Source organism: Kryptolebias marmoratus, linkage group LG11, assembly GCF_001649575.2.
Source record: "Kryptolebias marmoratus isolate JLee-2015 linkage group LG11, ASM164957v2, whole genome shotgun sequence".
Lineage (NCBI taxonomy): Eukaryota > Metazoa > Chordata > Actinopteri > Cyprinodontiformes > Rivulidae > Kryptolebias > Kryptolebias marmoratus.
The window spans coordinates 21,965,546-21,989,641 of NC_051440.1; the positions used below are offsets into that span (position 1 = coordinate 21,965,546).

The following is a 24,096-nucleotide window of genomic DNA, read 5'->3' on the forward strand; positions in this document are numbered from 1 at the left end:
TAGTAGGCACACATCCCTTTTTTTCTCTGTGTGTTTTAATAGACTCACACATGACATACTGTTTGTTTACCAATTCATATAGAAGTGATTAAACTGTGTAAAGTCCTGCCAGGACAGAATAATCAATCATTAGGTGTTAGTAAAAGTGGCTTACATCTAGCAGTGTTGCACACTCACTTTTCACATTAGCAGCCTCTTACACACCATCAGACAGCAGGACCATCATATTTCACTTCCAAACAGAAAGGACACCAAGAGAGCTTGCTGCAGGAGGAGAAGGAGGAAGAGGAAGGGGAGCAGGAAAATCAGGAGAGAAACTGGGAGGTTGAAAGTGTTTGGAGAAGGTTATAAAAAGACAAGAGTTGGTAGATGTATTTTAGGCAATAGAAATTGTTGTAAAGAAATACAGCCCAACACAAAGAAAAAACAGCTGGGTATATGGATGGATGAATATGTGATTTGAGAACCAGTGACTTGTTTGTCTTGCTCTGTATCAACAGTGATGGCAGTATTGGCCTCGGTGAGCGTAACTGACAGCTATCCAGTTACATTTCAACACATTTCTGAAGCCAGAGTCCCTAAATTGGCCAACAATTGGCTTCTCATAGGCAGGCACGGTTTCATTCCCAGCACACTGACAGGACTAAATTTTCCTGACCAACATTTGCTAAATGAATTTACCAGCTCATGCTTTGCTTGGATCATTCCTAATTGCTTGTTGTTGACAGAAGAATACAAAGCTTCACAAACTAAGAACAATGCAGAGATAATTATAGTTTTATTCAAACTAAAACACACATTTAAACATCAACTTTCAATTGTATTGTCAGTTATTACTTAACTTTGCCAAATTTCTAAGACATTGCATGTGTACTCTGCAGATCTTAAACTCTAAAAACATGTCTGTGTAAGCAGCTGTGACTTTGCTTAGTTGTTGTAAAGGACAACCACTTCCTTCCCCTTGCAGCCTTTTGCTGTTGTGAGTTTGAAATTACTTTATCTTCTCTTTTGCATAATGATTAGAGCATTTAAATAGATTTTTTTTCTGTGTATGCACCCTACCAAAGTCATAATACATATATAGAGTTCATCCTATTGGTTTCCCAAGTACAGAACCATCTTGATTTTTTTTAAATTTGTTATATTTAGGATAACTATTGAAATGGAAAAGTCGGCACTTCAGAAACCCACAAGCAACCAAGAACACAGTCAAAACTTTTGTCAAATGAAGATATTAAAACAGAATTTCCTATTTTAACTGCTATTGTGATGCTATGAGAGGCCAGCTAAGTGTATTGGGAGGTGAGGTAGAAGATGAAGTGGCTAAGTGACAAAGCAGAGCAGCAGGATGTGAACTACTGAACCATTCTAAAGAGCTGCTCACAGAAGGCCAATTAAATGATGCCCTTCTGTTATCCGCAGTTGATTTTGCAGTGAAGTGATGGAAAGTGTTCAGCTCAATTAAACTATATCTAAACTGTACAGACAATAAAGCCAGCAATTCAATTTTTGCAGGTGGTTATGAATTTATAGTGGCTCTGGTGTAGAATATTATTATGTTTACTGTATATTCAGACTTGCTGTAGTGAGGATTGGAACTAATTCTCTCAATGTTATGCTTTTCCTCATCCAGTTTTTGACCAATAGCTGTTCCAGCTCAATCCTTAAACTTGCCAGCCACAGTTTAAAATTGCCATTTAGATAATCATGTAAACAGTAGAAAAGTATCAGGAGATGCACAGCTTGAAATAAAATGATCACATAACAGTAAAAACACTAATTTCATAGTTAAGGTTTATTAACTCAGGAAAATAAAATTACTGTAGGCATAGTGACCATTGAGGTAAACTGAAGCATAAACAGCAGCTTTAAGGAAATGGCTTTGCTGAATCTGATACTAACTTCAATAGAAAATTAGACTGCAGGGAGGAAGAGATTCACTTTTTAAGGAGAATGCCTGCTGTTAGCTGCCTTCAGCTCACTGAAAATCTTTGATACCACAAACACCCTACCGGTAGGTAACTGAGACAGGGAGCAGGAGCGTGTATAAACCCAAAGCATATTTTCATGGTAGGGAACAGTGAGTGTTTGAGAGATAGTTTATCAGTGAAAAGAGGACATGTTGTGACATCACCCTCTTTAAGTGCTTCAAAATCCTTTATGCTTTGTAGACTTTGACAGAACGAGAAGATCAAGACGTTGATGATATTATGGGACTCAAAATAGTGAAATATTTTTTCTCTCTGTTTGTACATTAAAGCAAGTTATAAGAAACTGCTTTATAATCTTTTGGCAGAAGAAGTGAGGGTACATCATTTTGTCGTCTTATGTTTTCTTTGATGAAGCTGTCAGTTCATTGCTGTTAGAGTGTACTGAGACCTCTGTGTCTGCCTTTAAACAAAGACCCCCTCAGGTTTGAACCTGAACTTTTGTTTGCATCTCAGTCAAGATTCATAGATGGGGAGGGGAACCTAAATTAAGTTTCTGGCCATGAGCTTTTGTCCATATTCCAATCACTCTTAACCTGAGATTTACTGATCATTGCATTCTGTTTTTATTCAGATATTACACATTGTCCTAACTTTGTTTATTACTTGTAATATATTATTTGTTTGGTAATAATAACAAATGGTTTATGTCTGGCTGTAGAAGCCCAAGCTAGAATTATGTAATATAATATGTTTAGTAGTTAACCAACCAATGGTCAAAGAATTTCAGCACAAACTGAGTAACCTGGTTATCTTATGTTGAATTTGTCTTTGTGCTCCTAGAATGTAAAGATGGTTGAGGATTGTTTTGTGTTTGTAGATTTATATTGTTAAGATGTAAACAGAGAGAACTTTATTCAAATATTTCTATGTAATTTTATTTATTCCATGTTTTATTAGATTCATTTCTGATAAAAGATTCCTCTCCAATAAAAGCCTAATGAGTCATCATCTGCCCCTCATTTCTTGATATGAGTTGTATCACATCAATTTTTGAATAGGTTTTATATTTACTTTACAAAGTAACCTAACAGTACCCAGCAGCTATGGTTGCTCCTCTGAAAGCTCCGTAAATTAGACTTTCATGAGCTGACAGATGAATGTGTATCAGCTATATATTTTAAAAGCAGGTTTACTAATTGCCTGTGCTGAATTTTATTACCTGTTCGACTATTTCAGTAGTCGTTTTGAAAAACAAAAAAAAAAAACACAATGGCACTCAGTGAAGAAATTTCATTATCACAGACACTTTTGACATGACACAATTTCATTATTTAAGTTGCTTTTTGCATAGCAGTATCCAATTTCTTTTTTAATTTCATGGCTCTATTTTTGTTATCTTCATGCATTATATCAGCACTATCAGTTTTGAATGGTGTGTCAAAACCACATCTAAAAGAGTTTATAACCATTCTCTCTGTTTCCATTTCCTTATAAATGTTGCTTCTTCTTTTTATGGATTATGTTGTCATATTCCTGTCTGCAAGTTCAGTTAGAAAAACTTGGTTGTCACAGAGGAGGGCTGGAAAAGAAAAGTGTCTGCACACTGCACCAATGTGTGAAATCGAAAACTACAGGTAATTGTGGATCGGTCATGGAAGACCCCTGACCCTGATTTTCAGGCTGTCAAACATGTCCCCACCCTATGGACATAGCTTGTCAGTGTTGTGTCAAAAATTCGAAGCCTTCCTGTCATTTTGTCCTGCCTGCAGCTTAGATTGCACACAAATCTAGATCCACATCAGAAATGCATTAGATAGCTTGGTCTGAAGCTAACGTGGTCACGTGACACAAATAGTGATTCCAAATCACTTTCTTTTGCTTTTCCTGGAAGCAAAATAAAAAATAAGTCAAAAAATAGTCTTGCTTAATAGAGTGTATCCACTTTTCCAATAATTCCAGTCTGAATGTGTCAGCTTTACTATGATTGCTGAAGACAATCAAAGCTTACAGAGGCAACCTCCTTTGATGGTTTCTTGAATAAAAGCTGAAACCATTGCAGCAATAAAAAAAAGAAAAGAGTTGATTGAAGGGAAAAAAATAGCATTTATTAGTGAGCCACTAATGACAGGCAAATCATAATTAGAATACGTAGGAGGAATAGGTTTTCCAGATCTGTGTTTCTTGAATTTTTTGGTTTCTTCATTTAAAGGCTAAGGATACATTAAATACGAAGTATGATGTTTACCACCATGACCTATTACAGCAAATTAAATGCTTTTAGCAAGACATTGTGGCAAGAAGGTTTAAAGTATTGTGTTGTGAATATTTGCTCAGACATTATCCTCAAATATATGTTTGCACTTCCCTCCACAGTCACCTTGAGTAACAAAATGCTTGTGTGTAATGAATTGCAGTATGAAATTTGAGATGATATAATGAATATTAATGTATATGCAGCACAAAACCAGAGAGGAGGGAGTGGAAATGTTGAACCAGAGAGTAAGCTATCTGCTGTCTCTGGTTCAAAAAGGTATTTTAAATAAAGGGCAGTGAGACCTTTAACTCCAGTTCTATTTGTTCTGCTGTCTTCTTATAAACAGGTGTGAGAAATAGTGCCAGAGCTGCTTTTGCATGTATGTGAACAGCACATATGTCTCTGCTTGTAGCATTATCAGGAATACCAAATTATTAGGAGTGCATTGCCTCATGAGACAGTTTTCCACTCTGAATGTCATAAAACTTGTTCAGCTGAAGGACTTGTCAAGCATCAGAAACTGGCCTCCTGTCATTATACAAGGTCTTGACTTTTTAAAAATGAATGATGATTGTGTTGAAAAAATGAAGCAGTCTCTTTCCCAGTCCCCCCACCCACCCTCATGCCTTCTTTCCACTTTAACATTCAGTGCGGTGTGCAGTTGATCTTTGCTTCCACCTGTGATGTGGCAGGAATACCACAGTGGAGACAGACTGGAGCCGAGCACACTCTGAACAGGAAATAAAACTCCTGACTAACTGAATTAGGAAGGGGCTGTCCCAGCTCACCCAGATTCCATGTTTTATGCTGGCACAGAGCAGTCAGAAAAACATGCATACAGGAATGGGAACACATAGATACACAGACTGAGTGACATTAAATGAACTTGGCAGGTTGATTTAAATGTCATGCATTGACAATGGCGTGTTAAGAGATATTATAGCATTAGCCCTGCCACACAGATAACTGTCATTTTTGGAGCAACGTTAGATTGGAATGCTTGACCATCATTTTCCTGCTACCTTGACTATTTTGTAAGTGTGAATACATTTCTAATGACTTGACAGGTTTGGCAAGTGTGCATAATGATTAGCTCAAAGTAATTGCGCAGGAAAATCAGCACTCCTATCCATGAAAGAGCCATGTTGATTTTTCTTTATTTAAATGTAAATCCCCTCTGCAGTTACTGAGACTGCTTCTCATTTTGCTGAAGGTCAGCGTGAGAATAGGAAATGACAGGGGAGGGAGCAGATGTATGTGTTTGTGAGGAGGGACTGAGAGAGATGACAGCATAAAATATAAAGTTGCATGTGCTGGACAGAAATAGCAGAGATATTGCTTTAAATGTGGTGCAACTCTGCAGTCAAACATGCTGTGCTTTAGCTCCATATCTGGTTTCTTACATGTGTTTATAGAGTTAGGTATCTATTCTGTTCACTCTTTAATATGTGTAACAGTAGAGTTGTGGTTTGAGAGTGATTAGGCTCTTTATAAAGTCCACTCTCACCCCTTTGGAACAGCTGCAGAACATTAGTTTTACCTGGAAAAGGGACCAGAGATGATGAGATGCAGCATAGTCAGGATTTGGTTAACAAGGAAGGTGTCTGGAATAAGTGGTAAGTTGAGAGTTCATATGTGCAGAAAATGAGGGGTCTTGGACAGATCTTTTCAAGTATGTAAGACGTGACTGCTATATTTTTTTCGCTTCAGGAAATGAAATGACTGAATGTATTCTCCTGCAGTGTCATTAAAAACTGCCTTCAGCACACAGCACCCAATGCAAACCTTTCCTTTATATCTTATCTGTGCAGATTATAATATGTAAACATGAAAGGAGAAATGTATATTATAATCTATTGCAATGGGGGAAATGGTGGTGGAAAGCTATTTTTTTGGCCTTAAATCATTTTGAGGGAGACCCTGTGAATTTGAGAGTGATGTAAAAAATTGATGACAGACTGGCAGAGTCGCTCACATTTCCTTCCCAGTGGCCCTTTGCCTCTCAAGTTTTTTGGGGGCATGTCATTGTTAATCTTGTTAGAATCCGTACTTAATAATTTCCTCTGAGAAAAAAACATTCATTTATGCTGCTTATTTATATTGTGTGCATTTTTATGTGTATGAGCGCACAGTGAATAATGTTAAACTCATTAATGGTTCTGCATAAATTGCTTTTGACTCCTTCATTATGTTTTGGGATTTGTATTGAAACAAGAAATATTTTCATTTTAATCATCTACAAGCAATTTTGCTTCAGGATCAAGCTGCAGAAGAATTACATGGGGTGCAAGGATACGTAGTTAATTTCTAATCATAGGCTCTTTCAATGAATATAAAAGTTGGAACCATCAGCATGAAGCATGTATGTAGGTGAAATCCGAGAAGGAGCTGGAGCCAATTTCAGGCTGGACTCTGGAGAGACTTCCTGTCTGCAGACTTTAATTAAGAATATTTAGCACTTAAGCAAAGGGCTCTATGTGTGCAGCAGATGTTGGGGTAAGTTACAGATACTCAAAGTAACAGGTTATTTTGTTAACTGGTATTTAATTGGGATTAAAAAACATTATTTATTTTTGTTTGCTTGCTTTTTTATTTTAATGCCGTGCAGACATTGGGTCTGCTTTTACTTTAGCAATTTTATTAGGATCATGCTCAACAACCTATTGTTGTTAATTATGGGGTACTAGATCATTTTTTGCAAGTTTTTTTTGTATATCCCTTTAACACTTTGCAAGAATGTAAACCATAAATACAGTCCTTGTTTTCTTTATAGATTTAGTTATTTCTGTTGTAAAAAAAAACAATATAATTTTCTTTTAAAACATGCATCAAAATTGATTTGATACATTGAATTGCATTTCTAAGATTTTCACAGTTTTAAGAGAGGCTTTTTGTGGTTTTGTTTCACACACCATTTATGCAGCAAAAAAGACATCAGCTGTATTTATTCCCTCGCTGTGGAGGTTAGGAACTTATAAGCATTGTTTTGGTGTTGGTTCTATGAATCATCCATCACCTCTAGTTTGATTGCCACTCACTGCTGCTATTGTACGTGTTCCGACAGGGGCAAAGGTTTTCTTGAAGATATTGAATGTCTTCTTAGTGTTGTGATTTTTATGTGCCATGTGGCTTTATCTGTAGGCTCTAGGCTTTTATGATGTTTGGGTCTTTGGGACTAGAGAGTAATAAATTGTGCAAATCGTAAGTAAGAAACAAGAGAATGTGATAAAAATGTCAGAAAGGCTGTACCATTTTGTCTTCCACCAACTTGGGTCTGCTTTTACTGTTGGATTTCTTTGAATTTACAGCATGATTCACAAAAGGAACATGACTGACCCCGCGACTATTCTTCTGGTATGGGTGTCATATGTCCCAAGTTTAGTCCAAACAAAACTTTCAATGCATGAAGTTTCTTGATTTTTGCTAAAAAGTTAGTTTCCTTCTGAAAGACACCCACAAAGTAATTACCCATCCATGGCTGTTTTTATTCCTGGAGTTTTTACATTCTGTAATGTTTGAAGCTGCAGAGTATTGTTTGCAATGACAGAAGGACAGAGTATGGAACAGATTTAAGAGGAAATATTGTACACACACACACACACACACACACACAAAGCTCTGCCATTTGTCTTGTGTATTTAGGATGTCTCCTTTGTTTTTTGTTGTTGTTGTTGTTGTTTTTTTGACAATTTGGTTAACACATTAAACATGAAAATACTAATTCATCTTTAATTTAAGATAAATATGAATTGTTTCAATAATATCAGTATTAAAATAGTTGATTTATGTAATTGAGAATTACATTTATTCAAATCACTTGTACTCATAAAATTGATCTTGTAGGCACAAATTTGAGTTGTTTTTATAACTCAGTGATGTCCATGAAAACAATAAAATGACAGCTGTGTGTTTAGAGGAGGGCATTAATCCGCTGCTCCTATGACAGCGAAGAGGTCCAAGGGATTTTGCCACAGTCTGGTATCCCTCCCCCCCTTCTTTCCTCCTTTGTCATCACCTATCTTCTACTCTGTTGCCTTTGCCCTCTCTGAGTAGCAGTGACAGTACCATTGCTTATAAATGACCACTGCCATATTTACAGTTTCCAAGTCACAGGACAGACTTCATGTCCCAAGTTCAAACATACAGATCACACACACACTCACGGCCAGCCAAGGTTTGCCATGTTGTGGGGAGGTGCCACCAAGCTGGGCAGATTGGAGCAGAACTGAGCCGGGCCATCATCCTGCTCTCTGCAGGTTTCCACCGTTCATGATTTGATAAGTCCTGCCTTCTTCCTAAATTGCATTTCTCTCTTATGGCCCACTACTATTTTTCTTTTGTGCCACATGGGGGTGTGAAAATAGGATTTTATGATGTGATTATGTTAATAGTAGGTCTATATGTCATAAGCAGCTCAAGATCTTGCAGTGATCAAACTCCCTGAGGTACAAACAACAGGCTGGAAGTCTGGAAGAAAACGATGAGATGTTGGTGGAATGCACAATAGTAAAACTCTGCAGGCATTCTGTTGTGCCTTTAATCCATTCATTATTTTGAATCTTTATCCAAGAAAAGTAATGCTGAGTAACATGATGAGCAGGAAGAAAGATGCTCTTTATTCCACTCCATGCTTCATCTTTCCGCTTGTATTCTCATTGTGTGTACCACAATTTGTTCTTCATCTTGTTCGAGTCATCTTTTCATATTCTCCTCAGCACAGCACACCACAGCTTTGCAGCCTACTTTGCCTTTGCATCTCAGCAACTAAAATATTGATGAACCTGAACTGACCTTCATTGCTGTGTCAGCAGCTTCTTTAACATTCCTTATGAGACACTTCAAACTCATCTGCTCATTGACTCACACTTATGTTGGACACATTTCACATGATGCAGACATGTGCTGTGTGTGATGCCAGCTGTTTTCCACCCTCCGTGGATTTAGATGAAACTGTGATTTTGACCTTACTCCATGTACAGACTGACCCTTTAATCCTGTCATGAAGCAACAGTGATCACACAGTGATTTGAAGTTAAGAAGGGATTTCCCCACACAGCATACTGTCATCCCTGCTGCTACAACCCAGATGACACAGAGAGGGGGAAAAAAAAAAACTTGCTATATAAAGGTGGCACTAGGACCTCAGATTTAAGTAAACACCACATGCTGCATGCCTTATCAGTCTCTAATGTGCCATTTATTTGCCTTCCAGCTACTCCTTCCTTTTTGTTATTCTTAGCTCTGTCTTCTTTGTCCAAACCCTTTAGATATACAGAGGATATTTTTACCTTTAAGCTTGTGGGAGTGCTCTATATTTGTTTCCTCAAAGCCCAGGAGGGGATCTAAGTATGTGTTGGCTTGCTTAGGAAACACTACATGTGCACAACTCTCCAACCATGCTTTGGATTTCCGGAGCAAAAAGAAGATATGGCCACTGTATATTCTTCCGTCTTCACAGCCCTAAATAGTTTTCATGGTGTGCCAGTGGCATTCACAGGTTATGGAAACTTGAGCTCTGTGTGGCATCGCTTCCGTTGCGGTTGCCAATTCTTCCACTTGGAGTGATAACTACATCCTCTATATGCCATCACTTCCTACTGACCGTAGATGACATGACCCACCAGCTTTCCTTTTTTTAGTAGTACCTATATTAATCTGAAGGAAGGAAGGAAGGACAGTGCATTTATGCATACTACAGGAAGAGTCATACTTTATTTCTTGTTTCTGTGTGTGTGTGTTTAAACCAATAACAGAAGAGCTAATTATAGAACATTTCCTACAGTTTAACATGAGTCAGATTTGAAACACTGTGTTGATTTGCTAATCATGTGTGTAATTAAAACTTTTGACTGTTCCACTTTCCTGCCTTTCAGTGAAACATTTACACACTGAATGAGCAATGTAATTTTCTGATATCAGTATTGTATGTCAGGTGACAACACCCTGTGTATAACTGGTGTGCAATAACACACTACTCCGCATACCAGTAATAAAACAATCCATTTTAATGACCTACAACTGGCTCTGAATTATCCAGTTTGGACAATAGATGGTAAATAAAATAAATGTTCATAGCATCAAAATGTAGTTTCTCAGAGATGTCCTCTTTGGCTGGCTTCTCTAGAGATATTTATATTAGCTTTTAGTTTTCTATCAAAGATGAACGAAGAAACCAAAAAGCCAACTGCCACCATTTTACCATATTAAAACAACCTGTAATACACCAGTTTAAAGTAGAAATTCAGTAAACCTTTAAACAGCAGTGCATTCAAGTTTAATTAAGTCAGACCTATTAGATCAATAACCATGCTCTGGGATCAGTGAGTTCTTCAACACACACACCCAATAAACTGGAATAAAGATATTGCCAACATTTTTTCTTTTTCGCACAGTTATGAGTCTCTTAAATATTTTATAAAACATATAGGGCATTGGTGGATGAAGCTATTCTGCTTTTTTGATCAACATTATTGGAGCACTTAGCTGTTCTTGATTTATCTATGAGGTTATTCAGGGATTCATATATTGTCCTGCCACAGACAGGCATTTGACCCCTCTGTGATGGCCTTTATTGAACACGACTTTACTGCGCTGTGATAGTTTGTTGCATTTCAATGGCGAGAAACACTTTTTGATCTAAATGCTAATGTAGTAGCCTGTAATCAGAGGGGTATACTCTCTGTACTTGTAAAACCTTGCCTGTCTCTTGTGTCCTACCTTATATCCCACTGCCCTGATAGATGTGCTTGCAGGAATTAAGTTTAGATTGGGCTTTGGCTGTGAGATTGGCTTCTCTGGGGTTTTTTGGCTTTGTGCGTGCTTCTGTGCACACCTCTGTGGATATGTTATAAATTCTTTTCTTGTCCTTTTTTTTATCGAGTTCTGATAAGAGAGGCACAAATCTTCCTCCAATTCAATGCAGTTTCTCACAATGGAACAGTCAAGGGTTTTCCTGCTTGAGGGGGCAAATACATCATTACAAAAGTGCAATTTCATAAAACAAGTACGTGCATGAAATTGCTCCTGACAAAGCAGGGTCTATCATTGTGCATGAACATAACTTGATACTCCCAAATGTGGTCGGTGTTAAAAGTATTTGACCTTAAGGAGCAGTGATTGATCCTCTTCAGTTTTTATGCCATTATCAGCAAACCCCACACACTACCGCAGTTTGATCTTCAGGGACTTTTGATGTAATGAATTCCTAATTAACACCGTTTCCAGACATTTTTATTGACTTCTTGGTTGCAAATCACCCAAGAATGACTGAAGAATGGCACTACTGTTGGGCAGCCTCTTCTCGAAGAGCAATATTCAGATCATCATAAAAGGGCAAGATAGAACTATAAATATCAAACCAGCTGGACATCTTTGTTTAATTTGATATGGTAGATGAGACAGACAGGATTAATAACTTCTTTAGGTCAACTCTACACCATAGCACATTCTTTGATCATTCAGTGCAAACATGTTTTCTGTTCGCTGGAAGTGTTGTTATGTAGGTTCTAATTTACATCTACATGTTGCCTATGATGTCTATTGGTTTTTGGAGAAGCAAGCATGGCCATGAGAGGATCTGATGGTCACTGGCAGTGACATACTCTGTGGAAGGAAACCTTTTGTAGTTTTAATCCCTATATTCAGGCCTTGATAGTGCATTCACAAACAGATCATGTTTCTGCAGGACATGATTTAGGATTGACAGATCAAAGGAATGCAGCTCATTTTTTTTTTGCATAAAATAAGAAAAAAAAAAGAATAATAATTGTCTTTCTGGCATTTATATATTGTGTACAAATTGAAAAAAGAACAAAAAACATTTGGTTATAACAGACAGCATTATGTGTGAAACATCTTCCAGCTTTTATAATTTTATAATTCAGTTTCAATGGGTGAGTCACAGACAATTAATAGTCGACTATGAAAGACTTCAAAACAGTGTTGATATTTTCCTATGAAATGCATTACTTTGTCAGTTTGTTGGCCTAAACTCTGACAGACAATTATTCAGCTACATTTGAACTTTTCCTAGAGGCATATTTGAAGATTTTGGACCTGTAAAGAAATTCAGTCATCAAGCTTATAACAAATTGAAAGAAAGACTTTTTTTTTCATAATAATCAAGCATCTAAGCAAAAGAATTGTAAAGATAAAAGACAATGATGAATTAAAGAAAAAATCAAATCAAACTATATAATTTCTTGTCCTTTTTGGTTTTCTTTTAGTGTGCCATTATTTGGCCATGGTGTTTTACCACAGCTGCAGGATTAAGTGTTTTCCTTCCATTCCCTTGTCGGACGTTATTTGCAATAGTCCCAGTTCCCTTTAGGCTTTAATGTCTTCACTTCTCTATTTGTTTCATGCATAGGTTAAAAAAGCTGCTAGGTTTCCTCAGCACTTATGAGCAGAATGAAACTGGACTGAGAAATGAACCTAAGTTGCATGTATGCTCAGACGATCTGGACTGTTTGTCTGCTGTTCTACATATTTTGTTACCTTTTCTCAAAGCCAAAACTCTTTTATGTCCTGTTCTTTCTTGCGTTAGCCCTCTATACCTAATGCAGGAGTGTAATGTCCTGTTACCCTGAGAGGCAACATCACCAGTGCAGAATATGCTAAGTTAGAGTTATTGCCTTTGTTTATACATCAGGGAATAATTAAAAAGGCTGACAGGAAGCATTAACGCTTGTAACTGTGAACACTTTATGTCTATATTTGGTTGTCATAGTCACTTTGAAAACTTCTTTACCACATATAATCACAACTGCCAATTGCTAATACCAAATCTTGAAAGGTGGAACTGTGTGAATAATGAGCCTTAAGGTTGTTTGTCAAGGCTAAAATTAACTGTTAAAAAGCTTATGTGACGCTTTCTCAGTGTGTGAGTCATTTTTTACACTCAGAGAGTAGACAATAATTTGTTACACTTTTAAAAACTGAAAACTAAAGCTGAAACACTACTCTGTTATTTGAGACTTTATCATAACCTGTGTTTTTTGGTATGTGTTTTTATCAAAGGTCAGGACCCAAACGTGGATGCAAGAATAAAGAAGCAAACCGCTGTTTGTAAACTTTATTTCTTCCTGTTTGCAGGTCATTGACAAATCGTTTTTTTCTTAAATTATTCAGATAAATGTAGGGAAACACTCTTATTGTTTTTGTCAAATGTGAAATCAAAAAACTGATTCAGCTCACATTTGTGGGGAACAGAAATATTGCTGTTGTCTGTAAGTATGGTGTAAAATGAAAAACAATTTGCTGGAACTTTTTAAAGTTGAAATCTATCTGAACCTCTTATTTCACAACAGGTTTTTATTAACTTGATCTAGTGTTAGAGAAATAATTTATCTAGTCAAAAGGTTTCAGTGAAAATTGGTGACTCTAAAATTGAAGTTTTACAACTTTTTGTATTTGTTGTTGCTTAGTTGAGCGGAGAGTTCTCTGAAGTGCTGCTGTCACTTTCCCCACAAAAAATATCGACTAATGCATGAACCCCAGGTTAAACTACAAGTTAGAAACATTTTTTCATTTTATGCTCAGTTCACCGAAAAAAAATATTGGACAGAGATCAGCTGTTGTTTTACATCCGTCATAAAATGCCTCAAGCAGATATTTCAAGTTAAAAGACCAGGACTTATACATTCAGTAAACAAGAACCATCCATCCATTTTTTTTTACTTGCTTTTCTGTGCAGTATCACGGGGGAGCTGTTGCAGTTACAGTGGTCATTGTACATAAGGCAAGGTACACCCTGGAAAGATTACAAAGCCATCACAGGGCCACAAAGAGATAAACAGGACAGACAACTATGCATGTGCTCACTCACACTTGTGTCAATTTAGAGTTGTCCATTAAATTAACATGCATGTTTATGGTCTGTGGGAGGAAACCTGAGCACCCAGAGAAAACATACACAAGTACAGGGAACCATATGTTCAGTTTCTATTATTTGCATATACAAATTTGAATTTGAATTTAATAGAATCCCCACTCCGACCTTATCAAAAACACTTAAAATGGTAACTCAAAAGAAGTTGTAAAAAGCTTCTGTTTCACTTCTGCATTTATAAGATTTCAAATATTTTAGATAAATTTGCAATTTTTCTAGATTTTTCCCACCTCTCACACAGTGACTGCTGGAGATAGACAACAGCTCCCCCACAATCCAAAAAAGAAAAGCCTGTAAAGAAAAATTAATGGATGGTTGGATGGATTTATGGTTCAATGTAAAGTATCAGAATGTGATGAAATCCCCAAAGCAAAATTATGCTGCAGTGAATCCTACCTTGTATGAAAAAGCTTTTATTCCCTGCTGGCACACAATTCAAGTTATTGTAAACCTTTACTGTGCCCTTGTTACTGTGCAACACCAAAATTGATTAAATTTGTTTTCTTGTTTACCATATAGAGAATTGTCTAATTTTAAAACCTTGGATTTTACTTTTAAAATTATCTTCTTTGGCACTGTGGTTTCTTCAAACACATTATTTTGCACTAAAAAGGTCTGATACAACATAATCATACATTATCTTACATGCAATCCACATCTGTTTAACTGTTAGGTTCAGTGGGATGGTTCTCAAAAATAGCTAACAAACAATTTATTAATTTCCACTAAATCTGTGGAGTTTGGCTCGATGGTGACTAATGGTTGCACCACCCTTCACTGATTTTTGACAAAAGTTCCACATGTGAGGTCAGCATCATTTTCTTTGTTGTTGTTGATTTTTTATTACACTTACCAGACTTTTTCAAATTTTGCATTATTTTATAAAGTCCCAAACAAAAACTAAACGCATGACAAATTAGCAAACAGTTTAGATCCTCAAACCTTTGTTTTTCAATTGCATTGTCTATACTACCCTTCCCCCATCTATCCTGTCATAGCTGTTATAAATCTTCATCATGTCTATTTTCCATGTTTCCTTGTGCAGATACTTGGTGTTGTCAGCTGATTAATGAGCTATTGTCTTTTTGCTGGTAAAATTATTTTTAATATATCAACCATCAACAGGAATTAGCAGCGTTTACTGCGTAGAGCTAGAATACACTTCTGACTTTTTAAAGGAAAGTCAGATTGCTTTGAAAAAGTTCAGAAAATTTCATTTAACAAATGTCAGAGAAATATGACTCTAAAAGTATGTTTTTTTCTAAATCAATCAAAGCAAAAGCCTGAGGTTGTATTCTAGGCCACAGAACCTGTGCATCTTAAAAGCAGCATATTCCCCAACATTTGTGAAACACTGATGCAGTCTTTGCCAGTTGGGTATTCCTGGACTTACTTTTTAGAAGACATAGTTAAAGTTTTCCCTCCATCTGCCTTTAGGCAGGTCCATTACCAACACTCCACTGAATGACCAATTACTATAGTCCAAGAATGTGTAGTTGAATCTTAGTCCTGTTTGTAGTACACAGTATGGGATTTAAAAAAAAAAACGAATGTCAATAAAGGCAATTATACTTTAATTGACTTGTTGTCTAATGAGGGAAGTAAATAATTATGTGTATCTCTAGGCATATTAGATCCTATAGCTAGTACAACACCGTATTACAAGCATGACAGTGCTGTTCTCACTTCCTTTACTGCTTGATTTCAGAAAAAAATGCTGGTATCAGATTTTGCTTGTTTATTGCATCAACAATAAAGCTAAATCCTACATATCAGTGCATTATTTGAAAATGTGGCATGTTAAAAATTTTGATTGTCAATGTTATTAGCAAATTGGCAGTTTATGCTTGTCATCTGCAACTTATGCCAACACACAATGCTATGCTCATCTACAACACAATTACCTTCACTCTTCCTGATTTATCTTTGTGTCATGTTGTTCAATTATTTTTGGGTTTTCAAGTCCCTTGTTAGAGGTGAAATTGTTGAAGATGTATAGTCAACGCAAATACAGAGATTAGCTTAATAAAGACACAGGGAGTGGAGAGGAGGAGCTCAGGCCTCAATGCAGCCACTGCATTGGCTGCTTGCTCTGCAGTGGGGAGGGGCTGGGAGAGAGGGAGAGAGAGAGAGAAAGGGAAACACACATGGGGGGAGGAGGGCAGCGGTCTTCTTGGGAGATAGGGAATGCCCGTTAGTTGCGTCTGCCGATAATAGCACATCAGCCAGTACACTGCTATTGGGGGAGCAGAGCGCAGGCGGTGTGGAGGACTGAGACGCTGAGCGCAGAATGGTACACTAGAGAAGACAGGCACTCTCAGAAGGAGACAGAGAGAGATAGAGCACATGAAGAGAGAGTGCATCAGCACATGTAGAAAGGAGGAGGACTGAGAAGGAGCAGGGCAGTGGAAAGAGGAGAGGAAAGAGGGGGGAAAGTTACCCGGTCAGCAAGAGATCGTGGAGCAGCTGAGACTCACTGAGGTTTCATTCCCACTGGAACATCCAGGCACATCAATAAGAAGCGCAGGAGGAGAGTGATATTACAGGAGAGTAGCTGTAACTTCTTCCTAGAAGCACAGTCCTGTCAAAAGGCAAGGGTAATGCTCTTCATCGGACCCTCCGGCACAGCTTACTTCAGGATTATCACAGCAAGGCAGCAGCACTAAGCAGAGGGCACTTATTGTAAACCTGCAAGAAGTGCCTGTGCATTTCAATTCAACTCACTTCTTTGCAGGGGACTTTTTGAAGTAGATGCAGTTGTAAAGCATTGTGCCTTTTTCCTTTATTGCTCGAAAGTGTGAAGAAGTGAAGATTCCGAGGGCAAGTTGCTCTGTCCTGTTATCTCTGAGACTATGTTAGACTGTGCGTCAAAGCTCCCCTCATCAGCAGCTGCAGCCCTAGAGCATGGAGAAGTCCAGCAGTGAGGAGTCAGCCATTCACCGTAGCCCATCTGTAGATAGCCGTGATTCTGATTTTCCTCAAGCCTCCACGTCTGGCCGCCCGTTTGGCGGCCGCGGCTTCACTGCCGGCGCTTTCTACGGCTCAACGGGGCCGCGCAAAAACGCACAGCAGGGACAAGCTGGAGCGGCAGCTGACGCCGGCGCAGGAGACAAGACTAACAACAAATACAGCTCACCCAAAGGCAGCAAATACGTAGTCTTTTATTTGGATCTATCCTTTGTGTTCCTTTTAGAATTCAAGAAGTGCAACATGGCGAGAGGCTGCTTGTGCTGCTTGAAATATATGATGTTCATCTTCAACCTTATCTTCTGGGTAAGTGGCTCATTATTTTTTTTGTTTTTCCTGGCGTACTTGCTCCCATTGATCCTGTTGATGTTATTGCTGTTTAGCTCCAAGATTCAGCTGACAAAGTGAAACTGGCATGAGTGATTTGGTACATTTACAAAAAATGTAAAAACTAAATGTTTTAAAATGTTATTTAGGCAATGATACTTTATGACAAAATGATGGCTGTCAGGGCAATCAGGCGTTTCTAATTACATCAGGGTGTTTATGCTTGTTCTGTTCTGTGCAAGTTGCTATTCTTGGGTACAGTGACAAAGTCAGTGGCAATCCACCAGGTCTTCTTTTGTATTTTGCACGATGGGGTGGTCATTAAGGTCACTCATGATGGTTATGATTTATAGTGGACTTGCAGCTGAAATGCATGTTCTGGTTTGCAAGTGATAATGTATCCCTGGTGTGTATTAGAGAGTTGATGGTCAGCAATAGTTTCAAAGAGACACATTATCATTTACTCTTTAATGTATTGTCATTTGCTCTTGATGAAACTAAAATCAGTGTAAGAGCCACTGAAGATTTTAGACACATTTTAAAACCATAATGGGTGGCACGGGCACAGTGGTTAGAGCTGTTGCCTCCCAGGAAGAAGGTCACAGGATTGCCTCCTGGCTGGGGCCTTTCAGGGTGGAGTTTGCATGTTCTCCTCATGCATGTGTGGGTTTACTCTGGGTATCCCAGTTTCCCCCCACAGACTAAAAACATGCACATTAGGTTGATTGGTAACTCTAAATTGGCCCTAGGTGTGAGTGAGAGTGTGAATGATTTGTCTCTATGTGGCCTTGTGATGGTCTTGCGATCTGTCCAGGGTGTAACTCACCTTTCACATATTTACTGCTGGAGATAAGCACCAGCTTTCTGCGACCCAGAAAGGAGAAGTGGGTAAAGAAATGGATGTATAGATGGATGAAAATGTAATGAGTATAACTAAAGAAGCAGTGCCTCACAAAAGTATTCACCCCCTTGGATGTTTTCTGCTTTTATTACCGTCATAAATCAGTTATGATCACTATAAATTGGCCTTTTTTTAAACAAAAACCAAAAAAAAACTTTCAGTGTCAAGGTGAAACTAAATTTCTACAGAGTAATACCAAATCAACTTAGAGAAAATATTATTTAAAATTACAAGTCAGGTGATGGATAAAAAAATTATTTCCAAGGCCCTAAACATCCCCGGGAGTTCTGTTAAATCCATCATCAAGAAATGAAAGGTATATGGAACATATGTAAAGCTTCCAAGAGCAGGCCGTCCTCACAAACTAAGTTACTGAGCAAGAAGGAGAATAATGAGAGAGACCACCAAGACACCTGTGAGCACTCTAAAGGAGTTACAGGCTTCAGCAGGTGAGATGGGAGAGACTGTACATAAAACAACTGTTGCCCAGGTTCTTCACCAGTCTAAGCTTTATTAGAAAGTGGCAAACAGAAAACCACTGTTGAAGAAAACTCGACTACAGTTCTTATAGATTGTTTAGAGACTCATGTCATCAGGTGAAATATCAATATCTGAGAATGATTTTGTGTATTAAATGTATTGAACATATTTTGTATAGCCCGCAGACTTATCCTAACTTGTTCAAGGAAGCATAATAGGTCCCCTTTAATATTTTTTGTAAAGAAGGCCAATTTATAGTGATCATGACTGATTCATGACAGCAATAAAAGGGGAAAACATCCAAGGGGGTGAATACTTTTCCGAGGCACTGTACATGTTTGCTTTGTAAGTATAGTGTTTACAGTAATGACAGTCATAAATGTCAGCATGCAAATATACTCACCTATAGATTTTATTCACGGAAAAACGTCATGTCTACTGCGTGTATTCATGCACTGGTATTTATTGTAATAGTGGGCATCCCTGGAATGATTACAGAATGGATTATAGGGCTTATAGGTTATGAGGGTAAGTCTTTTGTGTGAATTCACTGAAGCGTAAAGTGTAAAAAAATATCTCAACGCTTGAGTCTCTATCAACCCATTCTCACAGTATCACTGAATTGGGAGCCCTGTTAACTGGGGCATATCAGTGGCATTAGTTTTGACCCAGCTGTGAACAGGCCAACATTATAAACACATATATTCCCCAGCCTACAGACAAATGGAAATCTGTCCAGATGCCCACCACATCTATGAAAGCTTAAAGCTTCAATACTGGCTTTGTTTGTCACTGAAGCTCTGGACCTTTTTGCTTCTGAAGGATGATGTCTTCATTTCATACTCATATTAAAGTCAGTCCACAGAGACAGAGGCAAGAGTGATTGGCAAAGACATACAAATGGCTCAGAGCCTATCTGGTGTCCTTCATATTATGTCAATGTTTATTTAGGAGAATGAAAAGGTGATAAATCTTAGTTCATGATGGATTCATTAATGCAGTTATTGACTTACCTGGGTTTTCATCTCAGTCAGTAGAATCCAAGTAAGTGGTCCAGCCTCAACTTGGCTACTGTTTACATTAGAAATGGGATGGCTAGTCAGTTAAATGATTGATCCACAGATTTTCAATATTAGAACAAGCATTTTTTTAAATTGTTATTAAAAAATAAAATAATCAAAATTCAAAATTTTTGTAGTGTAAGTTAGATAAATTAGAAATTTGTAACTAAATAAATTAATCTTATTTTAATTTATGTGAATCATAAACAGAAATAAAGGTATGTTGGCAACATGGCTATTATTTAGATGGTTCACTTTTGCAAAACTTGCAAGATATTTGTGAAACTGATTAGAAGATGTATCACTTTCATTGTAATCCTTTCTTGGACTAACAAAACAAGTTTGTCTTTGCACACTTCACGTATGTATTTCCTAAAATATAATCTGAAGTTAAAACGATGCTCAAACTTAACTTTGTCAATGAACACGTATTGTTTCTTGCAGCACTGACTTCAACATATAGTTTGAACCTATACAACACTTGACACCAACACAGGAACACCGTCAGGTACCTGTAAGTTATCCTGGCCTCCTTGAATGCCTTAGAGCACACACAAGTCAATTTTTAGCAAGAGTTACAAGGTCATTAATATCCACTTTTCCTTAAGAGCCAGCCACAAGAGATTTGTGGGAAGGCTTTTACTTTCTAAGCTCTTTCCAGGCTCAATTTGTGCTTAACCCTTTTCAGTGGTGAAATCTTCCTGCTAATAACTGGCTACTGCACTCCACTAATAAGGAGGTGGGAAAGAAGCTTTAGATTTGAAAGTTGGTGATGTTTAATGTACATGGTTCCTAACTTGTTGGTCATAATGAAAGTGCTTCAGAGGTGCCCTGAGAGCATGCTGAAGGCCCACATTTAGTGCTTGTGTGTCAGTGCTGCTCATTTCCTGCTGTGCAATCACTGAAATATTATACAGGTAGTGTTTCCACAAAAGGTACTTAACATTCAAGTTTCCTTCTATTCCAACAGAATCATGCTCTTGTTTCCCCCCTAACACTAACTCATATTAATGAAAGTTTAACTAAAGCTTTATAAGAAGAGTGGGATAATGTGATGACTTGGTCCATCAACATGTGACAGATTGTAACTCATTTGGGACCTTTGGAACTCCAGATTTTAGGGCAGTGGCTTACCTATTTAAAGGTTAGTGGAGCTAGGAATGATGGGATGACTCATCAGTGAGAGGTCAGGATGGGGTGCCTGAGCACTCCAGGACTGAGCAATGAGGGTGAGAGGCATGTTGTACCATGACACTCCTGGGACTATGCTTTGACACTCCAAAAATCACAAGGTTACCGAAGCTGGAACAAGGTTTGACCCTTTACGTCTGTCATCCCATCTCAAGACTGCCGAAGGAATGGTGTGCTGCTGCAGTAACCGGATACCAAATTCAGCAGGGGCAGCTTCTATCTGACTGTCTGCACATACACAAACACACTTGCTGTGGATACACACAGATATCAGCCATCCTCCAAAGTACGTTTATCACCCACTCATCATCAGCTGTGTACTCTGGTAACTTAAAGCACAATGTAAACAGTGGCAAGCACTTCAGGCATTTCTACACATACGTTCATTCTTAACCCCCACAGCAGTTGTTCATGACCATCTGGCTCCTCTTTCTTATAAGGGATTAGAAGAGTCTGAGCTGTAGGGGGGAGTTTCGGGCAGATTAGAGCAGTATTGGGTTGTGCAGTTAAGGATTGAGAGCACAGCTCCTTAGGACAGCTCTATGCTAAAGCCAGCATCATCAAAGCAAATGCCCTTTGTGGTGTGATGTGTGACAAAGAATGTGGTTTAGTTAGGAAGAGAATCTGTTGTGCTCGCTTTCTTACCCACACTTTCAAAAAGTATGTGTTGGACGAGCCTGATAGGGCAATTGATGTTAAGTCCTTTTGGTGTCAGCCTTGAGAGCATATCAGTTCTGCTGTTCTTGCTGGGAGCAAGGATTTCCTCTTCTTATTTTGTAGTAAGTTCTTGGTATGCACAACAGCCACTATTAAGCCCTTCAGTTCAATATTCAATTGTCCTTTGCTCCAAGTATTTATCTTGTCCAGTGGCACTGTGTGCTTCTAAAAGCAAGAATTTAAAAAGGGGGCATGAAAAAAAATTATTTCCTCTGCAAGTCACAAGCAACATCACACACAAATTTGTTTTCTTTGTTAAAGATAAGTTGTACAGTAGCTTAATAAGCCAATCCCAGCTGTGCCATTATTGTGCCATATCAAACGCTAAATTCTTATTTGATATTCATATTGAAAGGCAAAGTGTCAGTTCAGCAGTCTTATCCTACTAATACAAGAAGGGTACTATCAAAGCTGCTCCTTTGGTGCAATGGAGAAAACCAAGTGTGTTTAACATTCATGAATTCCTGTGCTTACTTAAGGGATTGCTGCAGGGTTTTAAACCATTTGGTCCAAGACAACAGCAGATTAGCCTCCCTATCGATTGAATCACTAAATTTGACATTTAATGTTTGTAATGTGTACACGAGAGTGAAAGTTTGTGTTTTGTTTCATGAAACTTCATAAACATTTTTGTACAAGCTGTTCTTTTGCTTCCGCCTTTGACTGGCACAACCTGGGAATACAGTCTAAGGTGCTGAAGTAATTTGCCTTTTTCATTCTCCATTTTGGTACATGAAAGCCTCAGTAATCTTTATTAGTTCAAGAAACCATGTTACAGTTGTGAACTGCTCTTTTTCTTTTTTCTTTTTTGTAACAAAAAGCGCAGCTAAGCTCCATCAGTCACTGTCAAGTAAAACAAGGGTTTGAGTGCATAAATGAGTGTTTGCAGCATGCATGATGAAACAAGCTCTATATATGTCAGACTGTTGTATATATGAAATCATTTTAATATGTTCCAACATCTGTGAAAGGCTAGTCCTCAAACAAGTTAGAAGTGGCAGAATACATTTTAAGTCTAAACTGGTATGTCCAGATAAATTATTTATCTTAAACTATTGCACAATTGCAGAGTCAATTTGATCACTGTTATCGCACACATGGGTTCTCATTAATTGGTCAATCAAACAATCATAAGATGTGCACTTTAAGTTAGTTGATCAAATGTTTTGTAGTGTGAATATTCTAGGATCTGATCTTGAAATTTCACTGCAGACTCATCATATTTGCATTTATTTTAATCAAGTCTTGTAATTAGTGTTCCCTGTTAAAACGCTTCGCTTTGGTTCGGATTGGCTGACCTGCTTGGTAAATATCTCCATATGCCTCCTTTTGTCCAGTGGATCATTTGGGAGATTCTGCTAATTTACATGTCTCTCTTCGGCTGCTTCGATTTCCAGGCCGTGTTGTGTAGTGCCTCTGAGCTCATTAGCTCATGCTGCAGATCAGTTGGTATATGGAGATGCTGTGTTTCACTCTTGGGGATCGAGGTAATAGAGCAGACGAACTGAAGGTGCATTTTACACTTGAATGCAGTGGCAGTGCTTTTGCAGGGGATTTTTTGCCAATCTCTGATCATCGCTTGAATGGGCTGTACTTCAGACCTCATCATTCAGTTGCTGTTTTTGTAAAAGGACGGTTATGACACTAAGTCATAAGAAATTAAAAATGCATTGTGTTATTACAGTAACTTAATAATTTATTAGAGAGGCAATTTAGAGCAAAGTGACTGAGCCCTTTAATTTAAACCACAGACACTGCAGGAATACAATGTTTTGTTTTATTTTTTTTATTTTTCTTTCGTGAATTTTTGTTGCTCTTGGTAATCAGTGTTGTTCTTCATATTTCTTTAAGATTAAAGAAAAATTAACTTAAGTTCTGAAAACAAAATGGCATGTAAATAAAATAAAATATACTGGGTATATTGTGATAACATTTATAACATTAAAAACGATGGGATGTTTTTTCATAATATGAAAAATAGAAATAGATGCCAGTCTCCTGAGTATTTGATGCATGTGCTCTAAATTTAAAAGGAAATGGCACCACCCAACTGGTTGAGTGAGTTCTTTATGTGCTGCATCTGGTCAGAGTTTACCTCCCAGCTCGTCATTTTGTGCTGCATGCCATCCCTCTCTCCCTAGCTACTATCATTCCTTAAAATTTCTATTTTGAACAGTAAATTGTAATTCTGTCAGACAAATCCTTTGAAGTGATGAATACAGTATTTTCTTCTTCATAGTGAATGTTCCAGCTCTCCCTACCTCTTTTTGAGTTTACAATTTGACAACTGATATTTTGTTTCTATCACCAGCTTGTGATAGGTGTGTGGACCACTAATGACTAGATACAACTGAGAAATTGGTAACTGCAAAAAAACA

At 37.8% G+C, this 24,096-nt stretch overlaps 1 protein-coding gene across 5 annotated transcripts in view; it reads left to right on the forward strand.

The window, feature by feature from the left end:
* Positions 1 to 24,096, forward strand: part of tspan9a (tetraspanin 9a) — a 165,363-nt gene that overhangs the window by 67,926 nt on the left and 73,341 nt on the right. For 4 of the 5 annotated variants that reach the window (XM_017419038.3, XM_017419039.3, XM_017419040.3 and 1 more), the window contains one exon: positions 17,268 to 17,347. In XM_017419038.3, the coding sequence (XP_017274527.1) occupies positions 17,268 to 17,347 (80 nt within the window). Of the gene's footprint in view, positions 1 to 16,247; positions 17,348 to 24,096 lie in introns of those variants that run through there. The other variant, XM_017419037.3, reaches the window with a different exon arrangement.